Below are 17,715 nucleotides of genomic sequence, written 5' to 3'. Positions count from 1 at the left end.
TAAATATTTAAGCTTTAACATGATTTAATGTCTGGTTTAAATTACAGTCTGTTCAACTGAAAGCAGAATCTTGGATTCAGCATATATTTAACATGAAATGACTACAAAACACTTCATCACTGAGGTGAAAAGTTGGAACAAATCTTAATTATAATTGTAAATTGTAATATGACTGAAATTTGGCAGAATTCAAATTTGCTGGAGGCAAGTGCGTAATCATGTTTAGAGGGGAGGGGTCTGGCAGCATGGGGTATAGAGGTATAAATGCCGCCTGGATGCAGTTTGGAGCAGATACATTAATGCTGCATCCCATCTGCTTGACATTGTTTCAAACTTTTTTCCCCTAGCTTTTTCTGCTTGAAACAATTGTTTTTATTACAGAGATAAAAACTGAAATATTTCTCTGTGACCTAAAAATGGATAATTGGAAGATTCAATTTGTGGTTGTTACTTTTTTTGCTTTGGTGCATCAGGGACTGTCTTCCAGTGTGGAAGAGGAGAGAGCACTATCCAGAGACTGGCAGGTGAGCATCAGAAATGTACCGTTCTCATCAGAAATGAGAGAGAATACAACTGTTTTTTTTATTGCAAAAATATTCTCAAATCTCCCTCTGCTTTATTAATTTGTCAACCTTAAATATCAAGGAATTAGGGCATATGTGTAGGGATTATTTATACATTTAATATTCAATTGATGATCTTGATTTTACCACAACAAATCAAATGTGTAACGTGTGTAATTTTTCTGGCAGGATGAATCACTGGAGACAGATCTGAGCCGACCCATTGCCACTTTGATGAAAAGATCTAAAGCCCTTCGCTTCTACGGACTCATGGGGAAACGCTCAGGTGGCCTTTAACATCTTATTCGCTTAAAAAACACAGCATGCAACTATTGTTTTTTTGCTTCTGTGTTTATAATTCAATTTTTTTTCTCAGTATGTACCATAATATCTGTATCTGTGTTAATGAAAATGAATAGACTGGTGTGTGATTATACTGCTTTTTTCATTCATAGGAATAAAGAAACCTTTTAAAGTAAATAGACGTAAGTAGCTTGATAAAAATAAAAAATAAACTTTTCAACCTAAATCATTTCAGTTTCTTTTACAGCATCTTCATCATCACATTTTAATCAAAATCTGATTTTTTTTTTCAATTTCCAGGAAACAAAGGAGAAATGTTTGTGGGCCTGATGGGAAGAAGCATTTCCAGTGGTGGTGAGCACAAATACCAAGAAACAATATTATCATTTGAAAATATCAAGGCAGCTTTATTGATATTAAAAAATATCCAATTGCTAATACACATTTAACAACTATGATTAAAAAGTACAAGGCGTACAAGGCAGACACAGTCCCATTAAAATGTTGAGTTAAAATGTTTTCTGTTCATCAACAGAATCTTTAACCAGAATATTTCCACCTGCAACGACCACTGCAATCGATGTTTCAGAGAAACCACACAAGCAAGGTATGATTGTATCAGTATAAAAACCTGAGGTTGTTTTATTTGTATGTGCATTCTTACAGTGGTATTGTCAGTTTTTATATCTGCAGCAAATTGAAAAATATCTCAATTTATTGTTCCATTATTTGGCAGGTTTACCAGAAGAATGGGTCCAAATCCTGTATTGATGGAGCTACAAAAAGAAGCACACATTATATCATGATCTATACAATTTTACACCAACCAAAGAATACATGACCATAAATCATACTCCTCAAAATACACTCTGCTTACAGTTTCAAATCATGCTGACAATTACTGTATTTATCCAAAAAAAAAGGGGAAAAAAAGAAAAACAACTATTATCTTCAAAATACACATTTCTTGAACGAAATAAAAATAACAGCCTGCAAATGCTGCCAAATGTAGGTATGTCTTTTCTTTTTTTTTCTTTTGCATGAGCAAAGCGAAACATTCATGTTATCCACCACACTGGACCATTTATCATTTAACATTCAAAGCTTAGTAGATGTCAAATAAAAAAGGACAAACAGATTCTCTACCGTTCTTCTTTTTTTTTTGAGAATGTTTTAGTCAAGAATCATTTTGACGTAGAATGTATGGTGTTTAAAATATAAACGAAAGTAAAATATAAAAAGTTTTTTAAAAAATGGTTTCATGACACAAATAAGCAGGGTTAAAAAAAATGAATGAAATGAAGAACACTGATCTTTATTGACAGTTAGTAGGTCTAGGCTACTTGTGGCTGGTGAGGCTGGAGGTGAGTTCATTCAGTAGCCTGAGGATCTTAGTGCTTATGTCCCTTTGGGAGGGGTCCATTTCAGTGAGCTTGGGTCGATGGTTTTGTTGCTGTTGCCTCGCTTGATCTCCTTTGCTTTCCACTCATCAATCAGATCCTATGAGGAAGAAAAAAGTAACAAACCGCACTGTCAAATGATGATGATTGATGTTGATGATTACATTTTAATGGAAGCACAATTACTGTCATTTTTCAATAGGGAGAAATTGCATTGGGACTAAAAGCTATGGAAAATGAATACTGATCATTATTGCAGCATTATCTTAAAATCCAAGTTCCAACATTAATTGAAATTATTTAAGTAAACTCTCAATATTTAAAGAAATGTTTATATAAAAATTAGATGGAGAGATGCTAAATTACACTATTATTATTAGTAGTATAATTATTATTACTATTATTTTTAAATCATTATCAGGACTGGGCGTCATTTATACTGATGTTGAGTATAATAAAATAATAAAAGACACAAGGTAACACAAGAAAACAATAAAATAAGTATATAAATGAAAGATACACAATACAAAAAAAAAGACTTAGACTTAGAGACTGTAGCACACTAAGCAGTGATGAAATAACTAAACAGGTCAATGGACAGACATCTTACCTGTCGTTTCAACACCAAGTGCTTTCCCTTCCAGTACTTGAGCATCTGGAGAGACTGCAGGGTGCTCACGATGTCCACTGGATTGACAGCAGTTTCCTGACTGATCTCTGTGTATCAAGTAAATATATTACAAAAGTAAATACATTTGTCTACTTTGTTGAAGACAATATTTTCAAGTGTTAATAGTGTCTTAAAAAAACATTTTGTATTTTATCTTAATGGTAGTTAAAAAAGATATGTGGATAACTTGTATATGAATTAAGTGCTGTCACTCACCTTTGATGGAGATCTCTTTGCCTTGGAAGTTGCACATGTATCTGAGTAACACTTCTTTCCAGTAGCTGCGGTAGCTTATGAGGCCCAGGTCAGACAAAGGCCTCTCTGGTGAGCCCACCTTCTCCTCCACTTTGGACAGCAGATAACCTAAACACAGCACAGGGGACAGTCAGCAGGGGTAGTTTAAAAGAACAATCAATATTTTTAAGAATCTATGTTTTATCATCATCTGCAAATAGACCAAAATATTACTTCAATAATTTTCATTTATTCCATTCAAAAACACATCAGTGTTTCAAATTAAAACCGATAATTTCGTTAAGAATAAAACTGGAATGAAATGGCTCATGATAATTTTACAATCGAATGCAAAATCCCTGCACGAATACTACTTAATGAATCATGGATTTTAAATGTTTTACATTTTGTTGACTAAACAACAAGTAATAACAATCAATTATTCACAGGGTAATTTTGGCACTACCATATGACTCCAAAATTAGGCTGAATTTGCATAACTGATGAATGAAAAAGGATGGTTGAGTTTAAAGCAGCCAACTTTATATTCAGTGATTATGGAGCTACAGTCATTTTCATTAAAAGGAACGATATTACAGAGGTCCAAACCATGCCATCATTTTTATTTTCTATTAACTGCTCCAATATTAACAGGGATTTTTCAGACTGGGCAGACACTCTGATTTTTTACCGTAGCCATCTTAGAACTGCTTATGATTCGACCATATTTCAATAACAATAACATACGTCTTAATCCTTCATTGTTGGGATTTTAATTTTTTTTAAATATTCATGTATTTTATCGGGTCTTTTTCTGGAGCAGGGAAATGTTTAATGTATAATTATATGTTCTAATTAACTGATAAATCCTACTGTTAGAACAGACAACAGCAATTTCGCATAGTAACAAATTGACAAAATGAGAAAATCAGTGAATATATACATACTGAAGTCAATGAGCATCTTGCCAAAGCCCTGCCTCATGTACTGCGGCATCGTCAGAATACAGGAAACATTGTAGTTGAGGAAGGAATTTTTTTCCTTTAAATAAGAAAGAAAACATTTTATTTATTTCTGTATTACGAGCAAAAAACAATTTCTACAAAACAAGATCGGTATTTAATGTATAAATACACCATGAATCTAAATGTATTCTTTAATTACCTTTGAAAAGTATCCCACTAAATGGCAGCCGGTGTTGTCAGCCTCAGTCATGACATAAAAGAGGAAAGGCTCCACGTCGTAGTACAGCGTTTTGTGGTCCAAGAAGAGCTTTGCAAGTAAACACAGGTTCTGGCAGTATATCTGGGGATAAAATGTCATCTTTACTCGATTTTGTGCATTATGTGATTTTTCTTAAAATTCAGATGTCACTGTGATACTTGCCTTACAGATTTATAGGTAAACAACTGCCAAATAACTACATGAGCTGGTGTTACCACAAAGACACAAAATAATATTAACTTTGCTTTTTTTCTCTTCTTTTTTTTAATTAAAATTACAAGTCCCCCTACCTTGTTCTTTTTACCATCAACTTCGAACACAGAAATAGCCCCTTTTCTGTACACCTCATCTCCTGGGGGATGCTTCCACACACACTTGGCCTGAAAACACACACATATCCGTATTATTTTCAATATATAAAAACATAATTACACCACATTTCTTACCATTACTCTTTCATTATCATTCACCATCAGTAAGTCTGTCAGGTATGAGACTTTTTCAAAATAGTGGATATCTTAAAAGCACAAAAAAACAAAACAAATATACTATAAAAGAAACTGTAGTTAATAATTAACAGTATTTGGCATAACATTAGTGGTGTATCACAGGCTTTAAGACTCTCACCATGTGTCGCCTAAGGATGGTCTGGCTCTTCATATATTTGAGGCAGAATTCACAGACGTAGAGGCGACCAAGGCGGGCGTACTCTTCAGGATAGGGTGAGTGGTACCAGGTGTCCAACTCGTAGCGGCCAAACAGTATGGTTTTGATCATGTTACTGCCCTCAGTGATCTGACCCTGGATACGCAGCTTCTCCTAAAGGAGGAAAACATAATATCACAGCTGATCCTAGCACCAACCTCACAACCGACACCTAATGAGGTAACAAATGAGAAAAGAGCTCCACAGCTTATTATCTTTGTCATTATTTATAGTTGAGTTTAGTTTAGTTTTAAAAGCATGATATTCTTATTCCATAAAGTGGTGTTTATAGCTCATTATCTTAAGGATGTGAAACAGCACATTACCAGGTCTTCAGATGCACGGGCCTGGGCTTTCCTGAAAAGCTCCAGGTCATAATCACTGGTGATGTTCTCGAGCAGAGGTTCTCTAGTGTTGCTGTGTGTTTGCCGATGCTCCTGTGGATCAGACAGAATGACAACACTTCAGCTACGTAATGCAGAGCCACTTGTAATGGTGACGCATGGAGAAAGAGTGTGCAGTGTCAGGTGAACAAGGGCCAGTGGAGTGCCGGTGATGTACCATATGCTTTTCTTTCTGCTCCTTCTGCAGTCCAGAGTTACGCCCCTTCCTAATCTCAGCCACCTGCTCTTTGTATCTGCTCTGTTTTGATGTTGGTGTCTGAAAAACAAAATGGAAATACGTTGTTACTTACTGGCAATAAGATATTAATTATCAGTAGGTCTGTGGAGGTGGGCCACCAGACCTGGTGGAAACTTTGTACACAATTAATTCTGGATCCATAGATAACATCCATGCAATGTCACACCAATTAATGTGACACCAATCATTACAAAAAGAGACCTGGTGACGAGTTGCATGGCGCGAGTTGCTTTCTTCCTGCACCTTCATCTCCTCTTCTTGTTTCTCGCGGCTGATGGCTTTCACCTGAAAATAAAGAATTATGAATGGATTATTATTTACAGTAAAACAAACCCAACAAAAACAACTCATTGGAATAAGTCAGAGAGGGATGAGATATTATATTATTTATTGTAACCCTGCTACAATAAAGGTTCAATTTAAAAAAACAAAAAACTGAATGTTGAGAGAGACATTGAAATCAATATTGCTGTATATGTACAGTGTTAGTTGACCAGAAGTTTTACACTGTTGTGTCTGACAATTATATGAAATACCCAATGAAACCAATAAAACTGACTGATGTAACCTTAATGCAGACAGCTCAAAACATCATGCAAAATCTATGTACAGATATGGCACATATTAGAAGGGTTTGCATCATGAAGGGAAAAATAAACCATGGGAGATGAAGGACAAATGTGTAAGGTAGCCAAGCACAACATTAAAAATACATTACATACAATATAATGACTATACAATAAACAGTGTTGGCAATCCTCATGCAAGCCAATGAAAGTAGAAACACATCAGAACATCAACTAGTAGTTAAAAAAGATCCAAGATTTTTTGAAGACACTCACTTTGCACTCATCAGCAGAGAGATTGTGGTAAAGAGGACAACCCGATACAGCAAAATGACGTTCATGTTTTCCTGTGAGGTGACCTGGGTAAATAAAGAGAAGCAAGTCATTTATGAGTTAATACTGTCATATTCTTATGGCAGAAGACGTCACTGAATATAAATCAAATTCAATACTTTCAAATAATCAATAAGGATGCCCTTGATGGGCATATGTATAAAATATGCAAAAGGATAGGGATTTTACCGAGTGAATTACACCCAGGGGTGGGGCATTTCATGTTAAAGTTGTAGGTCTCATGGCAGCGACGGCGCTTGGGTCGATGGGAGAGGTCCTTATCTGAATCTCTGCTGGCTTGATCTTTAGCCTGGCTCTCATCATGAGAGGCATTGGGGCTAGAGATGTCCAGCTCAGACTCAGAGGAGGGGGCATTTCCTGTTGGTGTCAGTGGTGGAGATTCATCATGGTCCGCAGCTCGTTTCAAGTCAGGAGTATCTGAACCAAATGGAGTCAAACCGCCACTCTGATTAAACACCTGAGATAATAATCACTGTTAATTTTGTAAATAATATATTGTATTGAATGAATAGGCTAACCTTGTGAGCTTTGGCTAAGGCGAGTGGAGGCTCTGGTGAGGCGCTGCCTCTTGGACATGTTCCCATCACTCTCTGAACTGTTGGTCTGCTCTCTTTCAGCAGAGGAGTCAGAGTCTTCTGTCCCATCTGAACCACTCCCAGCCATATGTCTCTATCATGGAAACAAGCAAGTGCAATGAGAGGCATCCTACTCAAACTCTGCAATCATGGTACAAAAAGTTAACAGCTGATGTGCCCCTGCAAGTGGTGTCACTTTGATATGACAACAATAGGGGTGAGTCTTAAGCACAATCAATGAGGTTAGCTTACAAATAACTGTGGATTTTTGATTCATAATACCAGTAAACCAAAATCTGGGACACAGATACGATTGGGTAACAAAAGCCATTTAAGAGTTTACCCACTATTTTTATCCAGCCACCTCCTCTGTAATCATGCTTTAAGAGAAAGGCCACAGACAGCTGTTAGCTTGCTGCTCGCTGCGTTTTCAGTAACGTTAGGCTACACAGCTGAGACTACCGGCTAACCAAAAAAGCACATTTTACCAAAGTTAGCCAGCATTTGGTACTTTTGCAAGAGTATCCAGTTAAATAACGTAACGGCTGCTAGTATAATATGGGGCTACACGACAAAGTAGCCAAGCTAGTGTTGTTAGCATTTAATGTTAGCTACGCTGCCCCCTTTTTTAAGCGGCTATTCGACTTGACCCAAACTACATTAGCAAATCTCACCGTTTAAGAGTTGTGCTTATTAATGATCATTCCAGCCTGTATTTATTCAAATATTTTTGACATAATACAAGTTGTGGTCTTATGGTGAGTTCGGCTCGTATATGATCCACAAAATACTGTTTTTTTTTCAAGTATATGTCAGGTAAAGTTGTAGATTTGGTACAGGCGCTTGTTACCATCCGCCAAAGCAAAATAAGACAACTAATACAATTGAAAACCAGTGAAATGATTAACTGCTGCACATATGCACTACTAATGCCGTGTTTACGCGTGTTGAATCATTAGCAATATGAATGGTGCATGTAGGATCACGGTCATCACCCGGAGAATGAACACATCGTTGCTAACTTCGCCTAGCTAACCTTACCCTATCATGCGACCTACATTTGTTCCTACCTGTCGTCTACGAGGCATTTTCAGCTTGACGGGCGCCGATTCATGTGCGTTTGAAGAGACAAAGCAAGCAAAACTCAAACAAACTTTATATACAGTGACGAAAGAAAGCAATGTATTGATCTTGATCCAGGCATAAGTTTGTATGTACACAGCTTTGCCTGGATCTATCGCGCCACATTCCCCAAACAGACAGTAGAGAGAATTGCATTTCCGGTAAGAAGTCGAGTGAGCCGTCAATACATCCTTAGCAACCATTATATCCATGGTAACCACTACGGCCATGGTAACCAATACGACGCTGAAGTTAGCTTCTTAAATCAGTTTAGGAAAAAGTTATTGGAAATATAAATAACGATATTTAGCGGTGGATTCTCAGTTTTTCATTAATTACACTTATTTTAAAAAGTGTTAGACGTCGTAGCAAAAGCCTTAACGTTGCTTAAACCCACTTTCAGATTTGTGAAAACTTTATTTTGCTTATGGTTTCACCTCCTACAATGTTTCACTGTTTTTTCCCATCCGGACCACATGAGACTTTTTCTGTTTTCACACATAGAATAATAGTTTCACAAATCCGGAGCTGTCTGGAATCTTCTTATTTAGTCCAGGTCAAAATATAGAAGGTTTTTCAAAACTGCAAGTGATGAAAAACTTAGAATCAGCCCTAATTTACATTTACTTTATTTTTCCAATTTCATTATTATACATTTTCATAAGTTTGAGTTTTCTTGGGGTTTAATATGACCTATTGATAAACTTAATTCAGCTTATTAGTTAGGCAATGTGAGCAGTAGGCAACCTTCTGCGGGGAGCTCAGAGAAACCCTGGATAGTTATTTTGTCTAAATGTATATTTATAAATCAATATTAATAACATATATAATAAACATAAACATATCTGAGTTGATTATTTAAATGAACGTTACATGTTTTCTTTAGCTGGATGTACATGACTAACAAACAAGCTGTGAAAACATGAACATGCAAGCTTTACTATCTATAGACAAGTTATTTGTAACTTGTATAGTGTATACTAGTGTGTGTGTGTGTGTGTGTGTGTGTGTGTGTGTGTGTGTGTGTGTGTGTGTGTGCATGTGTGCGCGTGTGTGTGTCTCAAAGTTAATTTATTTACTATAAGTTTAATTAGACCTAAACTTTCGCGCTACTTGAAGATATAACTACATTAAAAATATCACTATAACACTCATAAAGAGAAAGGTTTTATAATCCAAAGTCCATTAAGTACATTTTTTTGGAACTTCTAACCTCATCTTGAAGTTCTCAGGGGATGAAGTTTAAATGTTTATGTTTACAGTGTGAACTCCATTTGATTAGGAAGACCGCGAGAACGTAAGGTTATTTTTTTTTAATTAATATTTTTTACAACAAAATTTTGTCTAAAACCAATTTTCTATTCTGTTATCCTAGGAAACAATATCAAGGGGTAAACATCTCTGAGGACCTCTCCTGGGATGCACATACACCCACCATCATTGGGAAGGCATAACAGCATCTCTTTTTCCTGCAGAAGCTGAAGAGAGCAGGTTTGCCACAGAATCTGCTGGTTAACGTCTACCGGTGCACTGTGGATAGTATCATCACATACTGCATCACAGCTTCACCAAGAAGGACCAGAGGGCTCTGCAAAGACTCATCAAGACGACACAATACATAACTTGGACCCAGCTTCCTGTAATCAGGGACATTTACCAAACCCGCTGTCAGGGCAGGGCCTTAAACATCATCCGTGACCCAACACATCCTGGCCACCACCACTTCCAACTACTTCCCTCTGGCAGGAGATACAGGACAATTCAGTCACACTCTACAAGACTGAAAAACAGCTTCTTCCCCCAAGCTGTTAAACTAATGAACACGGCCTGATCCCCTCATCCCACTCACCCACACTCACTGGAGTGTGGCCTACTGTTACAACAAGCATTGCTACTGTTTGCTGTGGTTGCACCTTTTTATATTGCACTTTATTGCTCTTATAGATTATCAATGTTTTATTTATGTCTTAAATTGTTTTTAATTTTCTTAAATGTTTTATGGCTCAGGGAGTGCTATCTAAATTTCGTTATATTGTTGTAACGGGTGGAGGTGGTAGAACCCAGTAGCAGCACAGAACACCAGTGAGCAGTTTAAAATGATCTTTATTATAGTCCGCAAGGTAACTGAACAGGTATAGGCAGAATGTGTAGGGCAACAGGCAGGGCTCAGGGTCACCAAAGACCGAGTTGGCAGCAGGTAAGATAATGCCAGTAGCACTCCCGGACATGAGGAATGGAATTTTACCAGCAGCAGGAGAAGAGCAGAACAGACTGTGACAAGTGTCTAACCCTCAATATAATGACAATAAAGCTACTACCACTACTACTAAATGATCCAGTGGATTATTTGTACATTCTTAATTCTCAATATTGTACAAGTCTTGCAAGACCTGTTTAATGCAAAAAAAAAATTGTAACTATATTGATCTATTTGATGAAAAAAGTTCAGCCCCCTCCACAATGGAGAATAATTTTTTTCTTCCTACAAACATGAACACAATAACAAAACAAATGCTCTAAGCTGAATTAACTATTTTCTACTCTTTCATATGTCCCATTTGTTGAAATATACTTTTCTGTTTTCTATTTCCCTGCCCCCACCTCCACCCTGATAAGCAACCAGCTGGGGGAGGCTGAAGTTTTGCAGAACCCAGAAAAAGCATCTGTTTTCCAGAGACTTCCAAGCACAGACCGTAAAGGGCAGGGGAAGGGGCTGTGGCAGGCAAGTCCCCCTAGCAGCTGATACCAACTGTTCTTTAAATAGCATACACAGCCATGTGTACTCCATTAGAGCACACAGACCATTCGACTGCTGCAGGATTTTTTACCTTCTCTCTGTTAAAGGACTAAGATATAGTAGTTTCTGTTCTAGCTTTACCCAAGAATCAGAATGAACAAACCCAAAATTGTTCGACCAGAGGAATGGTAAGTGGTGCCAGTTTCTTCAAGGGTAACATTACTAAAAGTGACCAACACATGCTTTTTACTAATCCTTTTGATTACAAAGAGGTTTCACTTTTAGAAACTCATATAAATGATTGTATATTTGATTAAAAAGTATAACAGTTTGTCTTCTTTCTTTTTTTTAACAGCCAGCCAGCACATGCGGTGTGGTTTGACAGAAAGAAATATGTCACTATGAACTTCAAGGTTCAAAAACCTAAAGATGTCCAGGTTGACATCCAGCCAGACAAAATTGTTTTATGGTGAGTTTACAAAATGTTTTTTCTTAAATCTCACTAGCTCTCTATCTCTGTCTTTTGTAACATATAACAGAGTTTGTAGAAAATCTCAGCCATTTTTGGCTGCACTATATAGGCTTAGTGTTGCAATTTGTGTATGTACTAAAATGTTCCCTTAATAGACTTGTTCTTTCTTCAACAGCTGCAAAAACGACGAGGATGATGTGATCTATAATGAGCTGTACTTCTACGATACAATCCAAATTAACGTAAGCATCCACTTTTCAGGCATGATGAGACCAATGAATTGTGCTGTATGATGAAATATGCAGTCATCGTGTTGTTAAATACAAGTGTGTTCATATTCTTTCATCACTTAAAGGACTCCAGAGAAAGAGTCTATGACCGCAACATCAATATTTTGCTAAGGAAGGTGAAGCCTGATTTTTCATGGCCTCGTCTCCAGAAGGATCTCGCTAAGGTAAGTCTGTATGTCAGTCACAAAGTTTTAATGATGTACAGTGAAGTTCTGAAAATACATGTCAGAAACATCAGAGTTTTAACATGGCCTGACATTTACCTGCAGAGCTATTAAATCACCCAGGCAGCTCAACTAATCCCCCACATCAGCTAAAAAGGTGTGGAGGTGTGTAACTGTATAAATATGAAGCAAGGTTCTACTTCAACACCTCTCAGTTTTACCCTGGTAAATAAAATCTTGAATTGTGTTGTTTCTCCTTCCTTGTGCAGCCAAGTTGGCTTGCTGTGGACTTTGACAACTGGAGGGACTGGGAGCATGAAGAAGACGAAGGAAAGGAAGAGTACGATAGATACGCAGATGTGAGTCAAGTCCCTGAACCATTAAATGCTGACATTAATTCTAGAGCTTTGGAAACTGTGCACAATATTTGTACTTTTGTAATATTAAAAGGAGGGTTTGAATTTGAGTGTGTGAATATGTGGCTTACCTTTTTCAGATGATCCTAGATATGGCCGCTAAGAAAGGAGGAGCACCAGATATGGATGATCTCAGTGATGTAAGTGCTGTGCCCCGTGTTAACATTTAATATAGATGATTGCCTACAGATTATTACTGACATTATTGGTTTGCTTTGATGTATGGCTATGTAAAGGGAAAATAATGCATTGATAATCTAAATATGGACACTGACCACTGTCTCCTTTCTTCCCCCACAGTCTGACTGAGACTCACAGTATCTCTGTGTTGGAGGCCAGGCCACTACTGCAGACAATGCTATGTTTGCTGAATGTTTGTAATATTTGCTGATGATTCAACGTGTTATTGTCCAAAATATTTTAGAGATGTAATTTTTTCTATGTGATTATTTATTTACGCATTATTGTCCATTGTACAATGACAAGTAATTGTCAGTTAATTAATAAAAACTAACTTTTATCAACCGTTGTCTGACAGTCATAATATTATAAAGCTTGGATGCAATTTTTTTGTCACTGGCTTGTCTGTGCAGATGTGTACGTGTATTGTACTGTCAACTGTGTCAACAAACAGTTGATGGGTGGTGATGGGTATGATTTTTTATAATGATATATGTATGTATGTAGGTACTAATTATGGTACTTTTATACTATATTTCCTGTATTGTATTGTTTTATGCAGCTTATCCTACAGTATGGTCAAGTTTATGTTTGTTCTTTGTTGCAAAATCCAAATTCAGCAAGGCAAGTCAAAGCCACCCAAAGTTGGTGTTTCTTGGTTTGGACTCTTTTACTACGTGTACAAAGCTGAGAGCTGTATCACAGTCAGTTCTCACTGTAACTGCAAGAAAACTGTTGAATATGTGCGGGTCAGTTCTAGGGCGTTCAGTATTAAAGGAGAAAAACTACTATAAAGCTACTATACTACTGTTACTTACTACTGTGGCTACTATGATGGTTCTTGTAGTTGCTTACCAACAGCTCACAGATTCAATTCAGATGTGGTGACTGAACCTTGGTCAGCTGAAACAGTGTCATTCAGGTCCGTTGGTACAGGGCCAGTGGATGTTTTATCAGTGGAGGCAGATGTGACTGCTGCCAAATTTAATCTTTAATTTTGTTGGCTTTAAAAACATCTTTTAGAGCAGATATTCACTTCAAGAGCAAACCAGATACTGTAAGCAGATATTTTAAATTGCACTATCTCTGTTTAATTATGTATAGATATAAGCATCTATTTGTTTGTTTAACAGACATAAAGTATATCTGTCCCTGCGGTCAGGCTTTGAAAAACAACAGTATGTATCTACTACGGTAGGTGGCGCCTTTAACGCTGGTTTGTTTTCGGCCGGTAAAACCAAGGAAGAAGAAGAAGAAGGAGCGTTATTCTCTTGTGACAGACTTCAGCTTTTAGAAGAGAAACCCTCCAACATGGCTTTTCAGTGTCAACGGGAATGCTATCTAAAAGAGGTATGAAAGTGTTTCGGACAGTTCTGCAATGCTTAACTGTTAAACAGCCCGCTGAACCATCTGACGGAAATGTAATGTTCTCTGCAGAAATGGTTAGCACGGTTGCTAAAGTACAGGCTAGTTACTCACTGTCACATTTAAGGACTATATTGTTTAATATGTGTGGAGTTCTCTGCTTTTTTAATGTTGTGACAAATAGCCTACAAGAACAGAATTTGTATTCTCTAGCCGCTCATACTCATATTCACATTGTCAGTCTGAAACGAGTTAAGATACAGTTAAACAGCGTTTTCACAGTTGAGTTAAGTAGTGGAAACAACATTTGACCACACTTTACACAGTAAGATATGTATAGATTGTCAGACACTTTTCGTGCAAACTGCAGACCGCAGTACAGATCTATGTAAGACTGAAATCCTAAACCGTTCAACAGCTGCGTGCTACTCTCACTCCTCCTCCTCTTTTCCTTTCAGTTTGTTACCTCTGTAGTTTCCTGCAGCCCAGCTGAGCTCAAACGTGAAATCAATGGAAAGAAAGAAACTCTTAAAGGCTTTAATGTGAAGCTCCAAGACACTATCTTGTTTCCTGAGGGAGGTGGCCAAGTAAGTTGGATTTTCAAAATGTTACTGTTTTCGGTTTCCAAAGTCCATTTATGCAATGAATTTATAAATCCAATCCACCCGTATATTTTTCATGTTGCACTTGTGCATGAGGAGGGGCATAGAAGAAGTATTATGTTGTTTCTCATACTTTGTTTGCTGTTTTCTACATCATCAGCCAGATGACCACGGTCTGATTGGAGATGTCCAAGCTTTGAGGGTGACAAGGCAGGGGCCAGATGCCATACACTTTGTGTGCTCATCCTTGGAGAAGGGTCAGGAGGTGCTTGTGAAGGTGGACTGGGAGAGAAGATTCGACCATATGCAGCAACACTCAGGTGAGAACCATTTCCTTGAGGATCTGTTGAGGTCAGGCTGTTGCGTGCGTGTCCAGTACAAAGTGACTCGTTTTCAAAACTGAACCATGAAAGCGTGATCATCATCCGACAGTAAACACATCTGAAAATCTGTTTTGTTTTGGCGATCAACTATGATTGCTTTCCTCCTTACTTTTAGGTCAACATCTGATCACAGCTTTGGCTGAAACGATGTTTGGATACAAGACCACATCCTGGTACATCCCCACTGCACAGATTATATACTTTACACCTCACCAAATTATTTCACTGTCAACATAAAATCTTCTGTACTCGCCCATCTTATTTAGATTTTTTTTTTTTTCAGGGAGCTGGGACGTCAGAGAAGCACCATTGAACTGGACACTCCCTGTGTAAAACCTGCCCAGCTCCAGGAACTGGAAGAAGCCATAAATGAGAAGATCCGAGCCCATGTCCCTGTCACTGTTCAGCTCCTCTCTATCGATGATCCTGCTGTGGAAAAGGTTTGTTTATACTGTAGATATTGAACATACTGGTGCTAAACAAGTAAATAAAATATTTAAAGATTATACATGTGCAATATGTGACATGAGTTGTGTCTGTGAACCAGGTGAGGAGTCGCGGGCTGCCAGATGACCATGCAGGGCCAATTCGGATTATTGATATCGAGGGTATTGATGCCAACATGTGTTGTGGAACCCATGTGTCGAACCTCGGTCATTTACAGGTACAACTTCACTCACATACACACACATACATTCAGGTACACAAGTGTCTCATGACTTTTGTATAATTTTAAACACTTCTGATGTCATGAAAATGTACACATAGATGTACAAAAAATGTATAATCTTCTGATCCATCAGTTTTCTATCATGAAAACTGTAAACATAAAAAAGTGGGGGGAAAACAATACACAGTTAACATATATTTACAAGTCATATGTGACATGTTCAAGTGATTCAAAGAAATTAATCAGTGTGTTTCATTTTCTCTCATCTGGATTTTAGATGATAAAGCTTCTGGGCACTGAGAAAGGAAAGAAAAACAAAACCAATCTGATATTCCTGGCAGGAAACAGAGTGCTGAAGTATGCTGAGAAAAGTTTCAGCACAGAACGGTCTTTGGTTTCTCTTCTGAAGTGAGTCAATGGTCTGAATCATCAAATATCACCATTGTCAATTAAACTTATTCACAGAGTTTGAAGTGAAAATAAAATAACCTTACTTTGCCATTGTTAAACAGAACTGGACCTGATGAGCATGTTGAGGCAGTTGACAAATTGCAGAAATCTGCTAAGCTACTACAGAAAGTAAGTGATATTCTTATATTGCTGTCATGTTTTTCTAACTTTTAATTCTTTTGAAATTAGACCGGGACAGCAGTTATTGCAGCAAGTCGGGCTTCATTGGCCTACATTGTAATTCCTATTAGTTGCCAGAAGAGGTCATTAACTACAAAGAGCCTCCTTCAAATCAGACTTTTTGTTTCACATACTTGCTGCAAAGTACTGGAACATACTTCAGGTACACTCCCTAACCATCATAAAAATGTATTTGGCAGACTAACTTGAGCCTGCTACGAGACATGGCTGTCCTCATCGCTCAAAGCTTCAAGAATGACCCCCAGAGAGGCAACTTCTTCAGTTTTTACAAGTAAGAGACTCTTCTTCAAGGTAAAAGGCTGGTTTGATGTTAAGCATCTTGAAGAAAACACATTTCCATGACAGACACCACAAGGGAGACCAGGTCAGATTTAAAGACGAGTATCAATTAGTGTTTGAGATAAAAATGTTTTTTCTCCTCCTGACAGAAAAGAGGGAGACAATGAGTTCATGAACATCATCGCCAATGAAATAAATACAGAGGTAATAATATAACCTAAGTGATTGGTTCTTAGTATTAGCAGTTGAATATTTTTGAAAAGCCTGGTTTTGTCTTTTCTTAGGAAACTTTGGTTTTCTTGACTGTTGGAGAGGAGAAGGGACCTGGTTTGTTTCTGCTGGCTGGACCAAGTCAAACAGTGACTGAGATGGGACCACGGTAAGAGACACCACCTTTTTCTTTTAGAACTCTACTGATCAAACATTTGTGTAAGTTACTGTATGTATCTGTCTGTGTGTTCTCTAGGGTTTTAGAGCTGCTCCAAGGGAAGGGGGCAGGAAAAAATGGACGTTTCCAAGGCAAAGCTAACAATATGGCAAGAAGAGGGGAGGTGGAGGCTTTACTGCAGCAACACTGCAAACAACCCACCAGAGGAGAAGAATAAACCCAGCAAATATTTTATATTTCTAAAGGGAATTAATACATTTCAAAGCCAATAGGGAGAGTTTACCTAATGACTGTCCTAAAGAATCATGTTTTGTCACTACATTTTTAAATACATAAATTGTTCCTCAGAGAAACTGATCATTTATGTGAAATTGTATATAATTGACACTTCTGTACAACATGGGCTGTACATATGATTTTCATGTTATTTTTAAATAATTTAAAATCGCCAGTGTAAAAATTTATATTTTCTGTTATCAGAAAATAAAAGGAATAAAATTACATCTGAGAGTTGATTTAACTGCCTGGCTCAAGAACACATCAGTCTGCAATCTGCACAAATAAAGTTCTTATTGGAGAAAATTCACTTGTCATATACCTACTGCTCATATTGTTAATACAACTCCTTTATTTAATAAATTAAACATGCATTTTCCTGCAAAGTAATTAAAATATCAACACATGACATTTAATATTTTATTTAAATATAAAATACATGAAAATATACAAAAAATAGTCTTACATGGATGTTTTTAAATCA

The 17,715-nt window shown here is 37.2% G+C and overlaps 3 protein-coding genes across 5 annotated transcripts; 2 read left to right on the top strand and 1 right to left on the bottom strand.

Annotated features, from left to right (window-relative positions):
• The first annotated feature begins 416 nt into the window (after positions 1-416).
• On the top strand, positions 417-1,493 carry si:ch211-131k2.2 (uncharacterized). The gene is made up of 5 exons (XM_062442371.1): positions 417-524; positions 753-849; positions 1,019-1,048; positions 1,167-1,220; positions 1,402-1,493. The coding sequence occupies exons 1-5, from the start codon at positions 417-419 to the stop codon at positions 1,491-1,493; spliced, it is 381 nt and encodes a 126-aa protein (XP_062298355.1).
• Positions 1,494-8,477, bottom strand: kat7b (K(lysine) acetyltransferase 7b). The gene is made up of 14 exons (XM_062442370.1): positions 8,307-8,477; positions 7,180-7,330; positions 6,830-7,078; positions 6,584-6,666; positions 5,943-6,026; positions 5,661-5,759; positions 5,426-5,536; positions 5,022-5,213; positions 4,685-4,774; positions 4,335-4,475; positions 4,118-4,211; positions 3,153-3,299; positions 2,877-2,983; positions 1,494-2,366 (listed from the first exon to the last, which is right to left on the bottom strand). Exons 1-14 carry the CDS (start codon positions 8,322-8,324, stop codon positions 2,265-2,267), a joined length of 1,668 nt encoding a protein of 555 aa, XP_062298354.1. The 5' UTR covers positions 8,325-8,477; the 3' UTR covers positions 1,494-2,264.
• Positions 8,478-11,157: 2,680 nt separating this feature from the next.
• On the top strand, positions 11,158-17,537 carry LOC134003266 (alanyl-tRNA editing protein Aarsd1-like). 3 transcript variants are annotated; one of them, XM_062442408.1, is made up of 17 exons: positions 11,158-11,283; positions 11,451-11,564; positions 11,743-11,809; positions 11,923-12,021; positions 12,291-12,380; positions 12,518-12,577; positions 14,441-14,569; positions 14,745-14,904; positions 15,083-15,140; positions 15,251-15,407; positions 15,515-15,631; positions 15,915-16,045; positions 16,150-16,216; positions 16,468-16,559; positions 16,717-16,771; positions 16,852-16,946; positions 17,034-17,537. In XM_062442408.1, exons 1-17 carry the CDS (start codon positions 11,249-11,251, stop codon positions 17,170-17,172), a joined length of 1,665 nt encoding a protein of 554 aa, XP_062298392.1. In that variant the 5' UTR covers positions 11,158-11,248; the 3' UTR covers positions 17,173-17,537. The 3 variants fall into 3 exon arrangements, with proteins under 3 accessions (XP_062298392.1, XP_062298391.1, XP_062298390.1); XM_062442406.1 differs by lacking the exons at positions 11,158-11,283; positions 11,451-11,564; positions 11,743-11,809; ... (1 more) ...; positions 12,291-12,380; positions 12,518-12,577 and adding an exon at positions 13,855-13,967; XM_062442407.1 differs by lacking the exons at positions 14,441-14,569; positions 14,745-14,904; positions 15,083-15,140; ... (6 more) ...; positions 16,852-16,946; positions 17,034-17,537 and adding an exon at positions 12,738-12,909.
• The last annotated feature ends 178 nt before the right edge of the window (positions 17,538-17,715 follow it).

This window comes from Scomber scombrus, chromosome 21 (assembly GCF_963691925.1).
Source record: "Scomber scombrus chromosome 21, fScoSco1.1, whole genome shotgun sequence".
Taxonomy (NCBI): Eukaryota; Metazoa; Chordata; class Actinopteri; order Scombriformes; family Scombridae; genus Scomber; species Scomber scombrus.
The sequence above is the reverse complement of the archived record's forward strand: the minus strand, read 5'-3'. Positions and strand labels throughout refer to the sequence as shown.

What these genes read in the sequence shown, in the direction of transcription:
- si:ch211-131k2.2 (XM_062442371.1), top strand. Translation starts at nt 417, where the DNA reads ATGGATAATTGGAAGATTCAATTTGTGGTTGTTACTTTTTTTGCTTTG. An exon ending in ACCTTTTAAAGTAAATAGAC is followed by an intron (nt 1,049 to 1,166) that starts GTAAGTAGCTTG and finishes TTCAATTTCCAG; the next exon opens with GAAACAAAGGAGAAATGTTT. An exon ending in AAGAAGCATTTCCAGTGGTG is followed by an intron (nt 1,221 to 1,401) that starts GTGAGCACAAAT and finishes GTTCATCAACAG; the next exon opens with AATCTTTAACCAGAATATTT.
- kat7b (XM_062442370.1), bottom strand. An exon ending in CCTTAGCCAAAGCTCACAAG is followed by an intron (nt 7,079 to 7,179) that starts GTTAGCCTATTC and finishes CATTTGGTTCAG; the next exon opens with ATACTCCTGACTTGAAACGA. An exon ending in AGCAGAAAGAAAAGCATATG is followed by an intron (nt 5,537 to 5,660) that starts GTACATCACCGG and finishes TCTGATCCACAG; the next exon opens with GAGCATCGGCAAACACACAG.
- LOC134003266 (XM_062442408.1), top strand. Translation starts at nt 11,249, where the DNA reads ATGAACAAACCCAAAATTGTTCGACCAGAGGAATG. An exon ending in AACTTCTTCAGTTTTTACAA is followed by an intron (nt 16,560 to 16,716) that starts GTAAGAGACTCT and finishes TCCTCCTGACAG; the next exon opens with AAAAGAGGGAGACAATGAGT. An exon ending in CCAATGAAATAAATACAGAG is followed by an intron (nt 16,772 to 16,851) that starts GTAATAATATAA and finishes GTCTTTTCTTAG; the next exon opens with GAAACTTTGGTTTTCTTGAC.